Source organism: Guillardia theta (genome assembly GCF_000315625.1).
Source record: "Guillardia theta CCMP2712 unplaced genomic scaffold GUITHscaffold_97, whole genome shotgun sequence".
Lineage (NCBI taxonomy): Eukaryota > Cryptophyceae > Pyrenomonadales > Geminigeraceae > Guillardia > Guillardia theta.
In genome coordinates this window covers 36,267-51,795 of record NW_005434577.1, presented here as the reverse complement: position 1 = coordinate 51,795, position 15,529 = coordinate 36,267, and the positions used below count along the sequence as shown (strand labels likewise).

General features: G+C 50.6%; 5 protein-coding genes across 5 annotated transcripts; 2 read left to right on the top strand and 3 right to left on the bottom strand.

The window, feature by feature from the left end:
* Positions 1-3,872: 3,872 nt before the first annotated feature.
* On the top strand, positions 3,873-4,278 carry GUITHDRAFT_116536 (hypothetical protein; the record flags this gene model as incomplete). The annotated part of the gene is made up of 4 exons (XM_005824189.1): positions 3,873-3,925; positions 3,975-4,062; positions 4,123-4,155; positions 4,222-4,278. 4 exons carry the CDS (start codon positions 3,873-3,875, stop codon positions 4,276-4,278), a joined length of 231 nt encoding a protein of 76 aa, XP_005824246.1.
* A 965-nt stretch (positions 4,279-5,243) lies between these two features.
* On the bottom strand, positions 5,244-6,614 carry GUITHDRAFT_165510 (hypothetical protein). The gene is made up of 8 exons (XM_005824188.1): positions 6,604-6,614; positions 6,093-6,179; positions 5,967-6,046; positions 5,769-5,832; positions 5,611-5,706; positions 5,485-5,559; positions 5,406-5,429; positions 5,244-5,358 (listed from the first exon to the last, which is right to left on the bottom strand). Exons 1-8 carry the CDS (start codon positions 6,607-6,609, stop codon positions 5,311-5,313), a joined length of 480 nt encoding a protein of 159 aa, XP_005824245.1. The 5' UTR covers positions 6,610-6,614; the 3' UTR covers positions 5,244-5,310.
* Positions 6,615-7,180: 566 nt separating this feature from the next.
* GUITHDRAFT_116534 (hypothetical protein) lies at positions 7,181-7,493 on the bottom strand (the record flags this gene model as incomplete). Its single annotated transcript, XM_005824187.1, has 2 exons — positions 7,181-7,218; positions 7,313-7,493. The coding sequence occupies 2 exons, from the start codon at positions 7,491-7,493 to the stop codon at positions 7,181-7,183; spliced, it is 219 nt and encodes a 72-aa protein (XP_005824244.1).
* Positions 7,494-7,701: 208 nt separating this feature from the next.
* On the top strand, positions 7,702-12,821 carry GUITHDRAFT_116533 (hypothetical protein; the record flags this gene model as incomplete). The annotated part of the gene is made up of 12 exons (XM_005824186.1): positions 7,702-10,839; positions 10,898-10,963; positions 11,015-11,094; positions 11,148-11,203; positions 11,255-11,308; positions 11,368-11,424; positions 11,472-11,563; positions 11,858-11,933; positions 11,977-12,077; positions 12,121-12,199; positions 12,672-12,739; positions 12,786-12,821. The coding sequence occupies 12 exons, from the start codon at positions 7,702-7,704 to the stop codon at positions 12,819-12,821; spliced, it is 3,903 nt and encodes a 1,300-aa protein (XP_005824243.1).
* A 341-nt stretch (positions 12,822-13,162) lies between these two features.
* GUITHDRAFT_145104 (hypothetical protein) lies at positions 13,163-15,182 on the bottom strand (the record flags this gene model as incomplete). The annotated part of the gene is made up of 9 exons (XM_005824185.1): positions 13,163-13,249; positions 13,276-13,332; positions 13,373-13,414; positions 13,619-13,870; positions 14,035-14,084; positions 14,240-14,272; positions 14,476-14,549; positions 14,838-14,900; positions 15,031-15,182. 9 exons carry the CDS (start codon positions 15,180-15,182, stop codon positions 13,163-13,165), a joined length of 810 nt encoding a protein of 269 aa, XP_005824242.1.
* Between the last annotated feature and the right edge of the window lie 347 nt (positions 15,183-15,529).

Sequence of the window (15,529 nt, the reverse complement as noted above, 5' to 3'; positions counted from 1 at the left end):
GCAGACACTGAGCAAATTATCATGTTCCGGACTCCCCTCCAAGTAACCGTCCAAGGACAGAAGGTACTTTTCGCTGACCCCTCCCCATCCTTCAAGGAAGTCCTCTATCTCGTCCCCTGCTCTCTTCAAAGAAAAGTCGCACCTTCTTTCTTTCCCGTCAACCACCTGTATCAGGCTGACAGGACCCGCCTTCCAGAGTCGTACGCACATCACCCTCCAACTCGCTTTCATGCTTTGCCATAGCAGGAAACTTGTCGTCGTCGTCGTCTTCCCTGTCCCCGGAGGGCCTAGGATCCAACCCAAATATCCTTCCTTGCATACCTTCTCCTCAAGGAAACGCCATTGCTCATTGAAGCTTTCCCTGCAGTAGAGCATCAGCTGCCCTGCTGGCCCAGGACTTGGATTCAGTAATGCTCGATCGATGGTGAAAATTTTGCGATCCTCACTGTATCCTGCTTGACTAAGATCCAGATCTGTCTCTGACCAGGAAAGGCTCTTTTTTTTCTCTTTGACATTATCTCGAAGTTGCAACTCTTTGTCTCGAAGTTGCTTCTTTTCCGTTCGAAGTTGCTTCTTTTCCGTTCGAAGTTGCAACTCTTTGTCTCGAAGGTACTTTATTTCCTGCATTATTTTCTTGATGAACTTCTTGTTGGCCCCCTTGTCATGAAGTTGCGATACCTGCTTCTTCAAGTCCTTGTGCTCTGCCTCAACATTCCTGATTTCTCGTTCTACTTTAACTATCTTCTTCTCTACCTTCTTCCGTTCTCTCTTCATCTTGTCCTGTTCTAGCCACAGCCTTTCATATACCTGCTCTCTATTCATGTTATGGAGGTCTTGGCGTATCGGCAGGGTCTGGTTCGCATCTCCTATTCCACCCCCTCGAATCACCAATGGCGCCACGTGAGATGAGAATCTGCCAGCAACATGTACAAGGAGCACACAACCGCTTGCAATCAGAAGATGCAACCCTGCACCATGCTTTGATCAACAAGAACAATACCGATTACACAAAACAAACCATAGGCCCCCATGAGAGCTTTCGCCATGCACCTGCTAACGACATGTTATAGATGCTTGCCGGCGAGAAGAGATGAGGTGTGAGGAGAAACAAATGTCAAGATATGACATACTAACAGGATAAGAGTTTCAAGAGCAGATATCAGCAGCTGAGCAGAAGGGCTTTACAAAGGAGGAAGAGGATAAACCCTACAAACCCGCCTCAATAAAATACTAGGAAAACGGAAAAGGCAGCAAGAACCGCTACTCCATCCACGCAAGGGACGGCAGGCAAGACAAGCAGGTGAACGCTGATGTATAATGATCAGTTGGGGGTTTTGTTGTTCTAATCTGAATCGCTTATCATTCACACAGACATCACGATTCCGGTGTATATCCACATAGAACTGCCCCCCCCAAGCCCATCTCATCATCTTCCAACGTTCGCACTGACATAGAACCCTTGTGGATCTCTTCCCTTCCTCCCGTCCCATCCAATGCTTCCATGTCACTTCCCTCCCTCCTGTACGTATCTTTATTCTTCACGCTCAGGGCCTGCTCGTTGTCCCTCGCGTGGTTTGAGTTGCGGTTTAGTTTTCGCTGCCTCTTCCTTTTTGTGGTCTCGTGTTGAGGCAGATTAGTTGTTTACCCTTTCCTACTTTGTTTGCTTCGATTTCCATTTCAGTCAATCAACCTTTCATGACTGTTGCCCCTGAGATAGACAACGTGGTGACAATGGAAGGCGACGACTAAGGGCACAAGAGCTCGTTCAGGTAGGATGAGCAGGATCCTTCTCGCCCAAAACGAAGATCAGCCCCTCATAATGAAGGTTCTGCTCTTTACTCGCCTCCAAGTGTCTATAATCTGAGATCCAAATACGCTACATACTCCCACGCGTCAGGATTTCTACTGCAAGAAGCCGTGCAAATATTATGATGACAGGACAATCACTGAGGGAGGCGTGAAGAGAGAGAGGAGGGAGGGATCTACACATGTCTTTGCTTTAATCACAGTAAAATCACGCTGCCCCGTGTCTGTATCTAAGTAACTGGCGTTGTCACGCTCTCATTGTCACCATGTTGTCCAGCTCAGTCAAGTTGTTGGTCAAGGCATCTCGGCCGTCCACTCGTATGATATCAAAGTCTGTTGACTTTTTCACCGTTCGTTGCTCCAAATTTACTTGGACACTGCAAATCAGTGCGATCAGTCGTTGGGGAGATCTGATCGCCTGTCTGTGCAGTGTGAAGTGTGCATCTGCCACGTCAGTTAGTAAGACGTTCTTGTATACTGTACAGTTGTGAATTATTTTTAAAGTCGTGCTCTCAGTGTCAGGCACAACAACAAATTCAAACCACCGTTGCCGGGGCCGGGTCAGCCAGTGGTCACGGACCCAGAGGGACTGAGCCCCCTTGCTGTTTTCCCGAGAGTGAAGGCCTGAATGGTGTCAATCGAAGAGGAGAAGTGTAGATATTGTGTAGAAACCAACGAACTTATTTGACTGATATGATCAATTCTTCTTTCCTTCTCATACATATCATCTAAGGTCAACTCCTTTCGTCCCGTCCTGTCCCATCTCATCTGTTTTTATTGACACATCGCAAGGCAATACATCAACATCGCATCGCATCACAAAGGTATATTCTAACACTACAGAATCAAGAGCATCATTATCATACCTGACTAGAGCATCATATCATACCTGACTAGAGCATCATATCATACCTGACTAGAGCATCATATCATACCTGACTAGAGCATCATATCATACCTGACTAGAGCATCATATCATACCTGACTAGAGCGTCATAATCATACCTGACTAGAGCATCATATCATACCTGACTAGAGCGTCATATCATACCTGACTAGAGCGTCATATCATACCTGACTAGAGCATCATATCATAGCTGACTAGAGCATCATATCATAGCTGACTAGAGCATCATATCATACCTGACTAGAGCATCATATCATAGCTGACTACACCATCATATCATACCTGACTAGAGCATCATTATCATACCTGACTAGAGCATCATATCATACCTGACTAGAGCATCATTATCATACCTGACTAGAGCATCATATCATACCTGACTAGAGCATCATATCATAGCTGACTAGAGCATCATATCATACCTGACTAGAGCATCATTATCATACCTGACTAGAGCATCATATGAGCATCATATCATAGCTGACTAGAGCATCATATCATACCTGACTAGAGCATCGTATCATAGTCGGATCGCAGGAACTCAAAATGAAACTGCTGGAAAGTTGACTCACTTGAGTTGTGGGGTAGGGAGGGACGGCGGGTGGGGTAGTTTGCAAGGGAAATTGGATGGGTGGGGGTAGACCCGGGGGAAATCGACAATGTGTATGGTCAAAGAGCAGTTGGAGCATGAAGTAGCAAGAGCACGAGCGGGAGCAGGAGGAGCAGGAGGAGCAGGAGGAGCAGGAGGAGCAGGAGGAGCAGGTGGAGCAGGAGGAGCAGGAGGAGCAGGAGGAGCAGGAGGAGCAGGAGGAGCAGGAGGAGCAGGGGGAGCAGGAGATGCAGGAGGTGCAGGAGGTGCAGGAGGTGCAGGACTTGGCTTAGCAGGAGGGGGAGCAGGAGGGGCAGGAGGACGAGGAGGAGAAGGAGTTGCACGACAGGGCTTAGCAAGAGAGGGAGCAGGAGGAGCAGAAGGGGCAGGAGGAGCAGCAGGAGCAGGAAGGTGAGGGAAGGAGCAGAGATTTGACGAGAAGGAGCAACCAACTAGAGAATGAGGGTTGAGAATAGAGATCAACTATGATGCAGGGGAGTTTCGTCGACATCAGTAGGGTGACACTGGTGACAGAGTCTTCAAGGACTTTCTGCGTGAAGCAGAGCAGAGATGTCTACTTCAAGGCTGAACAGTGAACAATGGAGCCATCTGCGGGAAATCTGGTGAGAGGCATGCCGTACTCCCCTCATGCTTCGTGAAGGGTAGAGGCAGGAGCTTGATAGACACGGACGAGGACGGAAAGATCAGCACACATGATCTTCTAACATTGATGAAGTCCTTTGGATATCATCACACAGAGGTGATTTTAGAATGGAATCATGAGCAAGGTTGTAGTTGTTAAGCTCTCAAACTATCGCAGGAGGAGATGAATGCTTTCATGGATGACCTTCCGGTCTGCCTTGAGAACGACAGGAAAGGTTGTCCCTGCGAGGAGATCTTAGTGACTCTGGCCGGGCAGGTCGATCGACTTCGTGGAGTTCTTAGTCTGGATCTTGAAACTTGGAGAAAAGATTGACCATGAAGAGAAAGGAAGCGATGTGAGAAAGATACTTGATACATCCCAGCTCAACACTGCTGTGCCTTGTTAGACTGACTGTTGTCGAACGCAAGTTGGAGCTTGAGAAGAAGTATGAAGTTGGGGATCAGGATGGAGAGTGAGATTACATCTCCATGCCGGGTCACGCCGAGGAAAATGATATTTGACTTCAGTGCGGCTGCTGTCATGAGGGAAATTTTGTCAACGATACGAAAAAATCGACAAGAATTAGAATCTAAGTGATCATGCCCATATGGCTCCTTGTTCAAACTGACGTTTATCTTGTGCTTTCAGAATTGATGCAATTAATATCGAAGATGACAAGCGAATTTTCCAGCACATAGACAAGGAAAACAAAGGCTTCATAACTTTTCAGGCATGTAGACACCTCGATCTTGATCCTGCTCGCACTGAGGCATGGAACATTTACAGGATTTGGTCGTGTTAAAGAATGAGCTTGGGGAAGAGTTCACATATGATGAGTTGAACGAGATCATGAACAACGTGCACTGTGCTGCAGTCTACTTGCTCTGAAGTCTCGCCAGGAGAAAGGAGCAGGGCAGCAAAGGCTGGTACACTTTGAGGACTTTCGGAAGATGCTTCATTCGATTGTTCGTTTGTTCTCCTCCTGCTCTCCTTCTCGCGCTGACTTGAGCTCGAGATTGCCTGGGACGAGCCCGACATGCTTCCTTGTCATCAGGAGTTCTTAGACGGCAAGAATGCCAAGGTTGGGACGCAATTGCTGTGAGTGTTGCTGGGCTGATGAAGGGCTAGAGGACGTACGAGATAGAAGGCGAATCAAGCAGGAACAGGGTGAACGCATATGTCGAATGGGTGCGCAACTTACATTCTTGGTTTGCAGAGAGGTTCAAGATCAGGATGTGTCATCTGTTAATATTGTACAACTATCTTCAAACTTTTAATATCATCGCTGCTCGCGCAAACGCGTTTTACACAACTTTATTGCTTCGCGCTAGAAACATGTCATGTGGAGAGAGGGGGGAAAGAAATCTATTCGTCGGTCAGGTCAATCTTCTTGGTGGGCTTGGAGGGGGCCTCCTGCTCAATCCCATCAGAACTTTGGCACCGAATAGACATCAGCTTGCCTTGGGAGTCGCCGGCTTGGTAACCTGCCAAGTAACGGGTCAGTTGCAGCCAGTTGCAGCTCCAACGAGAACAGCCTACCTGGGTCTCAGCCTCCTTCATCCCCTTCTCAGCCTCCTCAAGGCTCTCCTGCATGGCGGAGGAGAAGGTCTGAGCCTGCAAGCGCCACGTCATCACTCCAGCGCGTTGCCGCTGCATCGTCCTCACCTCAGCCTTGAGACTGCCTGCAATCTTTCCAAGATCCTTTCCAAGTCCCGCAAGATTCTTCGGTCCAAAGATGAGAGCAGCGATCACGCCAATAACCTGACCATCTCCCCTCAGCTTCCTCCTTGTCCCTCCCGGCCCCCCCCCACACGTCTACTCACTGCAAGCTCTCCCCATCCGAGCCCGAAGAGACCCATGTTGAGGTTGGACAAGGGAGCGCTTCGCCTGAGGAGCAGCAGGTCAACATCGAGTGACATGAGCAAGAGACACGGATGGGGGAACAGCCGCGGCCGAGAGGATCACAGGTCTCGCGCACTATCAGGAGCAGGACGAGAGATCTCTGTCATGTATATCCTCACCGGTTCGCCACGTTCGAGGTCGGGCTGCGCAGCACAGGAGCACCGATCCACATGCTTCCTCTAGAAGAGATCGACGATGCCTGCTCCCTGTCACCCTGACCAAGTTCGCGCCATGCAGGAGTGTACCTTCATCACGCGCATGGTTGACATGGTTCCCATCTGGAAACCACACGCTGTGGCGAGCATGCACAGGAAGAGAGCTCCAACAATCTTCTGCATTCTTGTTTTCAGTCTTGAGCTGATACGGTTTGCACATGAAATCGAAACAAACTCAACAACAGTCCATCGATGCATTGTGCTTTCAGAAGAAACAAGTAAACGGCAACAACATTGCTTTCGCCGATGTGGGGTTCGTTTGCAATGTTTCAACTTGTTCGAACTCATCACAAAAACCAATCAAGCATATCAGAATGCTACAGTACAATTACGAACATGTAGAAATCCTTGCGCCATGTGCCCCGTTCGAAATAACTCATCATATTTCTCACATTCAACATAACATGGCCAAAAATACAGAAAATTGCACCAAAGAAGGCAGAAACAACAAAACAGCATGATTCTCTGTCAAGAATCTCATCCTGGCATGATACTTCCGCTCATTGCATCTTCACTTAATCCCTTCCGCCATCGTTCTCACCGCCATAGTTGGTGGGGGGGCCGTGGGGTGCTACGACACCTATGCCCTGACTATGACCAAGGATACGACAATCGATATGACCCTTTCTAGTACCACTTCATATCCTCTCCATTGGACAAACTCTAGGACCAAAGCTGTATATGATAGGAATGAGGGTAGTAGGAAAATTTTATAGGCCACTAGGACCAAGGGAAATTTTTAAATTTCAAACTATCCTAGATTGATATTCGTGACAAAATTTCAAATGATACTATTACATTCTAGAAGGCAATCTGTGGTCGGGGTATGAGGGAACATTTTATGTGAGGGGATGAGGGAACCAATTGTGGTGGGGATGAGGGGACAAAATCCTCAATGAGGGTCTTATCTGTATAGGGGTACTTCCTCTTTTAAATAGGGGGTAGGGGTTATTTTGTAGGGGTGGTTCAGATATCAGAAAGAGGGGTTGTGGTCAGTGAATAGTTTGTGGAGGAATCGGACATGGACCGGTGGTATCGATATTTTGGGAGTCTCTGTGGGCTAAATGGGGGTAGTAAACGGTAAAATACCAGGTAGGGGGTGATGGGGTGGGCAGTGACTAGTGGTGGTAAGGCATGGCGCCAACTGAAGTTGCGCCTTATGCACATGCGTCACAAGTGTAACGAGGAGAAACATAATCATCTACGTCATGAATATGTAGATTGTTCTGTAAATCATCTTCTGCATCCACCAAAATCATAGCCGATGTAGATGTAGATGTAGATGTAGATGTAGATGTAGATGTAGATGTAGATGTAGATGTGGATGTGGATGTGGATGTGGATGTGGATGTGGATGTGGATGTGGATGTGGATGTGGATGTGGATGTGGATGTGGATGTGGATGTGGATGCATTCTTGTTGTGCTTGCATGCCGAGTGATGGTTCTGAGGAGAGGCTACATGTGGATGCATGTTGGAACTGAAATTATGCCTTGCAGGCAAGCAGGGTTCCCTGATCCCAGGCTTGAAAATTGGTGAACAGCCCACTCTTCTCTTTTTGCCTTTTCCTTTGTCTTGATACGTGTGTGTGCTTGTCGTTATCATCGGCACATTTCCGAGAAAGAGCTTGCGTTGGCAAGATGTCGTCACCCAAAACTTTCCGGACAGACATGGAAACGTATTTTGATCAGCACGGGCTGAAGGACTTGTTCTATGACCTTACTCAGGACTTAGCCTTCCACCGGCCCAAAGACCCGAAGAAATTCTTGCGTGACCGTTTAGCTGAGATGATGGGGGTCGTGAGCGATCAGAAAGAAGCCGTTGGCGAGGAGATGGAGCGATCCAAGGAGATGTGCTACCTTAAGTTGTACATCGAGAGCTCTGGGGCGAAAGGAAAAGTCACAAGGCACTTCAGTCGCAGAGAGGCAGGGAAGAATGTATCGCCATTTGCTTTGAATCATTGGAAAATGGAAGCGAATTCCAAACTGGAGGAGGCCGTGAATGAATCGATGGGCGTCCAAGCAAACCTCCCGAAACCGCAGGAGGATGTGCATCCAACGGATTTCTTGTCTCTCCTTGCGGAGCTTAACAGTGCGAACGATGACATTGAAGATACGGACAAGGCAGAGATTCTTCTCGAGAACGACAAACTGAAGCAGGACATCGAGGCGATGAAGTCTCTTATCGATCGACTGGAAACGAAAGTTGAGTTTGCGAAATCTTCAAGGAGGCGGTTGTCAAAAGAGACCAACGTTTCTACCACTTCGAGGCAGGACATTCATTCCTACTCCATGGAGAGGGCCGCCCAAGGAATCAGCTACAAGAAGAATATCGTTTCTGTGTGCGATGAGGCACCCCTTTCTGGTTGCTGGCTTCGAATCATCTTTGTCAATGATGTGTACGAGCTCAAGAACCTGCCACAGTTCGACTCGGTGATAAGACATCATTACATCCCCAACACCATCGTCATGCTCCCCGGCGACTTCCTCGCCCCAAGCCTCCTCTCCAGCCTCGACAAGGGCAAGGGCATGATGGACATGCTCAACCGCGTCGGCGGATGCGGCGTACAGTACGTGTGCTTCGGCAACCACGAGACGGACATCCCTGTGAGCGACCTGCGGGAGCGGATCCAGGAGTACAAGGGGAAGTGGATCAACAGCAACATGCGAGACTTCCAGCCCTCACTGCCGGAGTATGACGTCATCGAGGTCAAGGCGGGCGGGCAGACGCGACGGGTTGGGATCATCGGGCTACTGACCATCGACAAGAACCTGTACCAGAAGGGGGCTTTCGGGGGAGCGATGGAGACGGCAGAGCCGGTGTACGAGACGGCGGCGAGGCTGCGGAAGAAGCTGCTGGAGGAGGAGGGGTGCGACGTGGTGATCCCGATGACGCACCAGGTGATGGCAGAGGACCGGGAGATGGCGAGGCTGAAGATGGGCTTCCCGCTGCTGATAGCAGCGCACGACCACGATCCTTACATCGAGACGATCGAGGGGTGTACGATCGTGAAGACGGGGATGGACGCGGAGAATGCGGCGATCGTGGACATCTTGTGGGAGAGCGGGGAGACGCCGGGAGAGAGCCCGAAGATCAAAGTGGACCTTGTCAGATGCGACGACTACATTTCTAATGAGGAGCTTGTTGAAGTGGCCAGGCATCACAATCGGGTCGTGGAGGAGCTTGAGAATGCGTTCTTGTGCATCATTCCTGAAAACCTGAAACCATTCGCCTCCACTGGAATCCGGAGATCTCAGACGACAGTCGGTACTCTGATCACTTCGTTGTGCAGGGACGCTCTGGGTTGTGATGCAGTTGCATTGGATGCCGGATGCATTCGTCGCAACTACGAGTATGGGTCTGCAGAGCATTTTACTTACGGCGATCTCAAGAAAGAGGTTCCGTTTGACTCGGAGATATTTGTGGTTCCTATCCAGGGAAGTATCCTCCAGGAAATCATCAAGGCTTCTCGAGCCAGGAGCAAGTATGACCCGCCGCAGGATTGGGGAGGTTACTTGCAGATCGACGATGGGATGGAATGGGACGACAACAACGAGCAACTCCAGAAGGTGAATGGAGAACCGTTCTCAGCCGACAAAGTTTACCATGTCGGTTTGCTGGAACTGTCGATCAAAGGAATGAATCGAAACCAGCCTATCATCGACTGGGCTAACGCCAACGCTGATAAGATACCTCACAAAGAGCAGCTCCGTCCAGCTAAGGAGCTAGTGGTGAAGATGTGCTCTACGATGATATGGGAGCAGCTTGCGGACTGGGACTCATTGGATGCAGACAAATCAGGTTTCATCGATCGTAAAGAGGTGAGAAGGAAGTTGGCGCAAGTGCTGGGCAATGAGAACCTTCCTGAGATCGTTGTAGACAACGTGATGAAAGTTGTAGACGAGAACAGCGATGGGATGATCGACTCAAACGAGTTCTCCAACTTTGTGAGATTCTTCAAACAGATGAACAGCTTCAAACTCCATTCGGATTCTTGCTCCCTCAGAATCATTTGCATCAACGACGTGTACGAGCTCAAGAACCTGCCTCACTTTGACTCAGTCATTCGTGAACACCAGATCCCCAACACCATCGTCATGCTCCCCGGCGACTTCCTCGCCCCAAGCCTCCTCTCCAGCCTCGACAAGGGCAAGGGCATGATGGACATGCTCAACCGCGTCGGCGGATGCGGCGTACAGTACGTGTGCTTCGGCAACCACGAGACGGACATCCCTGTGAGCGACCTGCGGGAGCGGATCCAGGAGTACAAGGGGAAGTGGATCAACAGCAACATGCGAGACTTCCAGCCCTCACTGCCGGAGTATGACGTCATCGAGGTCAAGGCGGGCGGGCAGACGCGACGGGTTGGGATCATCGGGCTACTGACCATCGACAAGAACCTGTACCAGAAGGGGGCTTTCGGGGGAGCGATGGAGACGGCAGAGCCGGTGTACGAGACGGCGGCGAGGCTGCGGAAGAAGCTGCTGGAGGAGGAGGGGTGCGACGTGGTGATCCCGATGACGCACCAGGTGATGGCAGAGGACCGGGAGATGGCGAGGCTGAAGATGGGCTTCCCGCTGCTGATAGCAGCGCACGACCACGATCCGTACATCGAGACGATCGAGGGGTGTACGATCGTGAAGACGGGGATGGACGCGGAGAATGCGGCGATCGTGGACATCTTGTGGGAGAGCGGGGAGACGCCGGGAGAGAGCCCGAAGATCAAAGTGGACCTGGTGAAGTGCACGGAATATCATGCCAATCAAGAGTTGGTGAAGGTGAGGGGAAGTGAGCGAGGTCACAAGGTCCCGCTGACGTGGGGTGTCTGTTCTGTAGATCATGCACGAGCACAATAGACCGCTAGAGGAGATTGAGTCGGCTTACTTGTGCGAGATCGATCCGGTATCGACTGTCCTGAGTTGGAACCACCACGTCTTGTCTGACCCCTACCAGGGCATCTCCCTCAAATCCACTCAGATCAGAAGATCGCAAACCACTGTCGGAACTCTGTTGACGTCACTGGTCCGCGACGGGTGATGACGGATCTTTGCTCGCTTGTTTACGACTCACTAGGCTGTTGGGACAGGCTCAGGCAGACAGCCGGGAACAAGGAGGCCTGTGAAGGCGTAATGATGGACGCGGGTCAGAAACTTTGAATGACCCGCTCCCCTCAACCCTTACACGCTTGTCCAGGTGCGATACGGAGGAACTTTGAATATCCTGAGGGGTACAGCGTTTTTACCTGGGGTATAGCTCACTTGCTCCTTCACCACCTCAAACCCCATCGTAACCGTCTGAGTTTGCAGGAGATCTGAAGAAAGAAGTCCCCTTCTCTAGCGAGATAGTTGTCGTCAGCATCCCTGGTGATATCGGCAGGGATCGTTGACTCCTCCCTGATCAAACTTCTCAGGTCAAATCCTAGCAGACGCAATTCAATTCTCACGCAAACGAGCGTACTTCGAAGTTCCAGAAGACTGGGGAGGATTTATGCAGCTTGATGATGTGAGAGATACTGATTTAGCTCCTCCTGCTACTGCTGATTTTCATCCACCAATTTTGACCATCTCCTCTTCTGTTTCCTCCTGTTTTTCCGCCCTCCCTTTTTTCCACCTCCTCGTCCTCCTCCTCCTCCTTGGCCATCACTGCATCATCCATTTGCTCCGTGCTCCTTGATGTACAGTTACCAATCCTCCTGCCTTCAGTCATCCCTTCTTCCTTCTGACATTTCGAATGACATTGTTGCGCTTTCATCGCTTCTTCCTTCTCTCATTTCGAATGACATTGTTGTTCCGTCAGGGATTCACATGGGATGAGGAGACAAGGAGTATTACCCATGTCAATTCTGCTCCGTTGGATCTCAATAAGGAATACAGTAAGGTGTACCAAGAGTTCTGCATCTGCTCAATTCCCCGCAGACATCGGCATACTAGTTCTGTCCCTCCAGGGAATGAACAAGAACCAGCCACTGATGGACTGGTGCAATGCGAACCCAAAGCTTGACTTTGTCTTCGACGAGGTGAGCTGGCTAATGCTGTTCGCGGGTGACGTGAGAGGAACAGGCTGGGCGACCTGCTAAAGACATCATCATCGACTGCTGCGCTAAGATCATTCTGAGCCAGCTGGGAGCGTTTCACGTGGGTGACTGTGTAACGATTCTTACTCTGATGTGATGGGCTATGAACGGAATGGGTGTGATGAAGATGGGGTATTATCGGAATGGTTGTGGATTGAGATTGGTATGAACGTTACCGGGTTTCACGAAAACGGGCAATAATTGGGATGGGGTATGAGAATGGCAAGCAGGACCTGGATCTCGATGCCGACGGTCAACTGAGCCCTGAGGAAGTGAAGACGGCGATGCAGATGCGGTTGAAGGTTATGAATCCTCTACCTCCTCATCCTCCACCTTCTCTGCTCTCCCTCTCATCCTCCTCCCCTCCCCTCTCCTCCCTTTCCACCCCCCTCCTCGCCTCTCCTCGCCTCCCCTCGCCTCCCCTCGCCTCCCCTCTTCGTCTTGCCCCCATCCTCCCACTTCGAGCCTCTTTTGCCTTCATATCCACCCTCCTGCCTTTCTTTCTTCAACTCACTTGTCTCTGCTATCAGCGAACAGTCTCTTCCAAGGAAGTCACAAATCTGATGAACAAGATCGACGTCAATTCAGACGGGTTTATCTCGCGGGTGATGATTGCTCTTCTATGGTTGCGTGCTGACAACGATGGTGTAGGATGAGTTTGACAAGGCGATTGCAGCAATGACATGAAAGAGTGGAGGGGAGAGAGGAGAGGAGAGGAGAGGGGAGGGGAGGGGAGGGGAGGGGAGGGGAGAGGAGAGGAGAGGAGGAAAGGATGGGATGGTACGATTTAACCAGACCGAATAGAAGATGTCTTGAGTACCACAAGAAAATTGATTGATGCCTGTCTCTTCACTTCATTCAGACTTCAACTCCAGTAGCCTCTGACTCAGTTCGAGATAAGGTGCCTGTAAATTCACATGTGAAACCGCCTCATTTATGGTCATACGATGACAATCCGCTGAGTGTTACGGTCATCATAACATAATCATCACCACTTCCAACTTCTGTCCAAAGTTACATCTACATTTTCACTTCATCCTGTCCATCTCCATCTCCATCTCCATCTCCGTCTCCGTCTCCTTGTCCATCCCCTTCTCCATCTCCATCTCCATCATCTTTTCATTATCATCATCCATTTCACCTCGCGGTCAGCAGAGCTCATGGCAGCGCGGCCGGAAGGAGACGGGAGGATCCAAACCTGCAGGGCATGAGAGAAGGAGGGAGCAGCAGCTTCATACCTCAGTAGAGGCAGGGAAGGGCCAACGAGGGGGGAGAAGATCCTGTCGTGAGACCGTCAGGAATGGGGGGAGAAGAAACAAAGAGGGGGAGGGGGAGAGAGAGAAGGTAGAGCATAGGGAAGGAGGGAAGAGAGTAAGGGGAGGAGGAAGGTAAAGAGATAGCGAGGAGGGAAGGAAAAACGAGGAGGAGGGGCGAGAGGAGAAGGGGATAGAAAGGAAGAGGCGACGACGAGGCTGTTTTGTCACCTGCTTGCCATAGCTATCGACTTTCTTCAGCTGAGGTTGAAAGAGCATCGAGTAGTGACGCTTGCCAGTGAAGGCGACAATCCTTGGGGCCATGCGATCCAATTCATCTGCGGAGAATTCCTCCTGCCGATGCTCCTCCTCCTCCTCCTCCTTGACTCTTTCATTGTTCTTCTTCCTCTTCTTGTTTTCCTCGCCATTCTTGAGCACACTGCAACATCGGTGGAGATGTGCTCTCGCCCTCTTGTAGAAGTCCTTAAACACACGTTCAATCCCTCTTCCTCCTCCTCACCCTCTCGTTATAATCATTGTAATCATTACTCTTATCATTATCGTAGTCGTTACCGTCGTCATCGTCATCATCATCGTCATCATCATCGTCATTATCATCGTCATCATCATCATCACAAGCATCGCACCTCCCTCCACTGCAGCATAACGTCGTGCCCAAATTCGGCAGCATCGCTTCCTGTCGCAGGCATTCAGGAGAAGAGGAGGAGGAGGAGGAGGAGGAGGAGGAGGAGGAGGAGGAGGAGGAGGAGGAGGAGGAGGAGGAGGAGGAGGAGGAGGAGGAGGAAGAAGAGGAGGAGGAGGAGGAGGAACAGCAGCATTTTAGCAGGTTACCAGGAAAGCAACCGATGTCTGAAATTCCAATCCCTGTGAAGAAACAATAAGATCAGGAAGAGATGAGATTGGAGAAGGATATATGACCATCAAAACATCTCAAGAGGCAGCAGGAAGAACAAAAGGAGGAGGAAGAAGAGGAAGAGGGAGAGGAAGAGGAAGAGGAAGAGGAAGAGGAAGAGGAAGAGGACGAGGACGAGGACGAGGACGAGGAGCAGCAGCAGCGGGCGATTCACCAAGCTCGTGTGGCATCATGTTGTTGATCCGCCAGAGTTGGTCGTCCTCTCGCCATTTGGAAGGTAAGATCTCACTGACATCGATAAGATGAGACGCCGGAGAGGAAGAGAAAGAAGGTGGATGATGATAGAAAGGGAAGGTCAGAGGGGAGGTCAGAGGAGCAGGAGCAGGAGCAGGAGCAGGAGCAGAAGGACCAAGAGCAGGAGCAAGAGCAGGAGCAGGAGCAGGAGCAGGAGCAGGAGCAGGAGCAGGAGCAGGAGCAGGAGCAGGAGCAAGAGCAGGATGAGAAGGAGGAGAAGAGGGAGATGAGGGAGAAGGAGAAAACTGAAGGGTTCTGGAAAGAGGTTGAGGCGTTTCCTACCTCTTTCTTAGTAGGGTCCAGAAACGATTCGACGGATTCCCATACGCTACTCCAACTTCCCACCTGCAGGAGCAGGGGATGAGATGGGAAGATGAAGGCGAGACGAGGAGGAGGGAGAGGGAAGGAAGGGAGAGGAAGAATCGCCGTCGGATAGGCGAGTAGGATGAGGTGAGGAGGAGTGAGTGAGATGGACATGAGAAGGACGGGAGGTGGTAGAGAGGAGTAGCAGCAGGCCGGGAGGAGGAGGAGGAGGAGGAGGAGGAGGAGGAGGAGGGTGAGGATGAGGATGAGGGCGAGGAAGATGAGGAGGAGGAGGAGGAAGGGGGTGGGGGGCCGTGTGCCCATCAGGTTCTCACTGCCCCTTGGACTGCGTTGTCACTCCAAAAATCTGTGGCGAAGGCAGTTTCTTCGACTATGGGGCAGTAGAATGATCTCGATGCGCAAACGGAACCTTTTCCACCTGTAACTCATCTGACTGCCTTCCTTGTCCACCAGGATCAGTCTGGAACTTCGAGTCTGTGAGGCCGATTACCTGTCCTGAAGGGACATTCGCTCCTGGAGGTTCATCTGTATGCGAGCTCTGCGCAGCACGGCTCATACTCTCCTGATAAACTCTTCAATCTGCTTTTGTATGTACATCTGGCTAGATTCTGCGACCCTTGGAATGATCCACATCCTTGCAACGTTGGTAG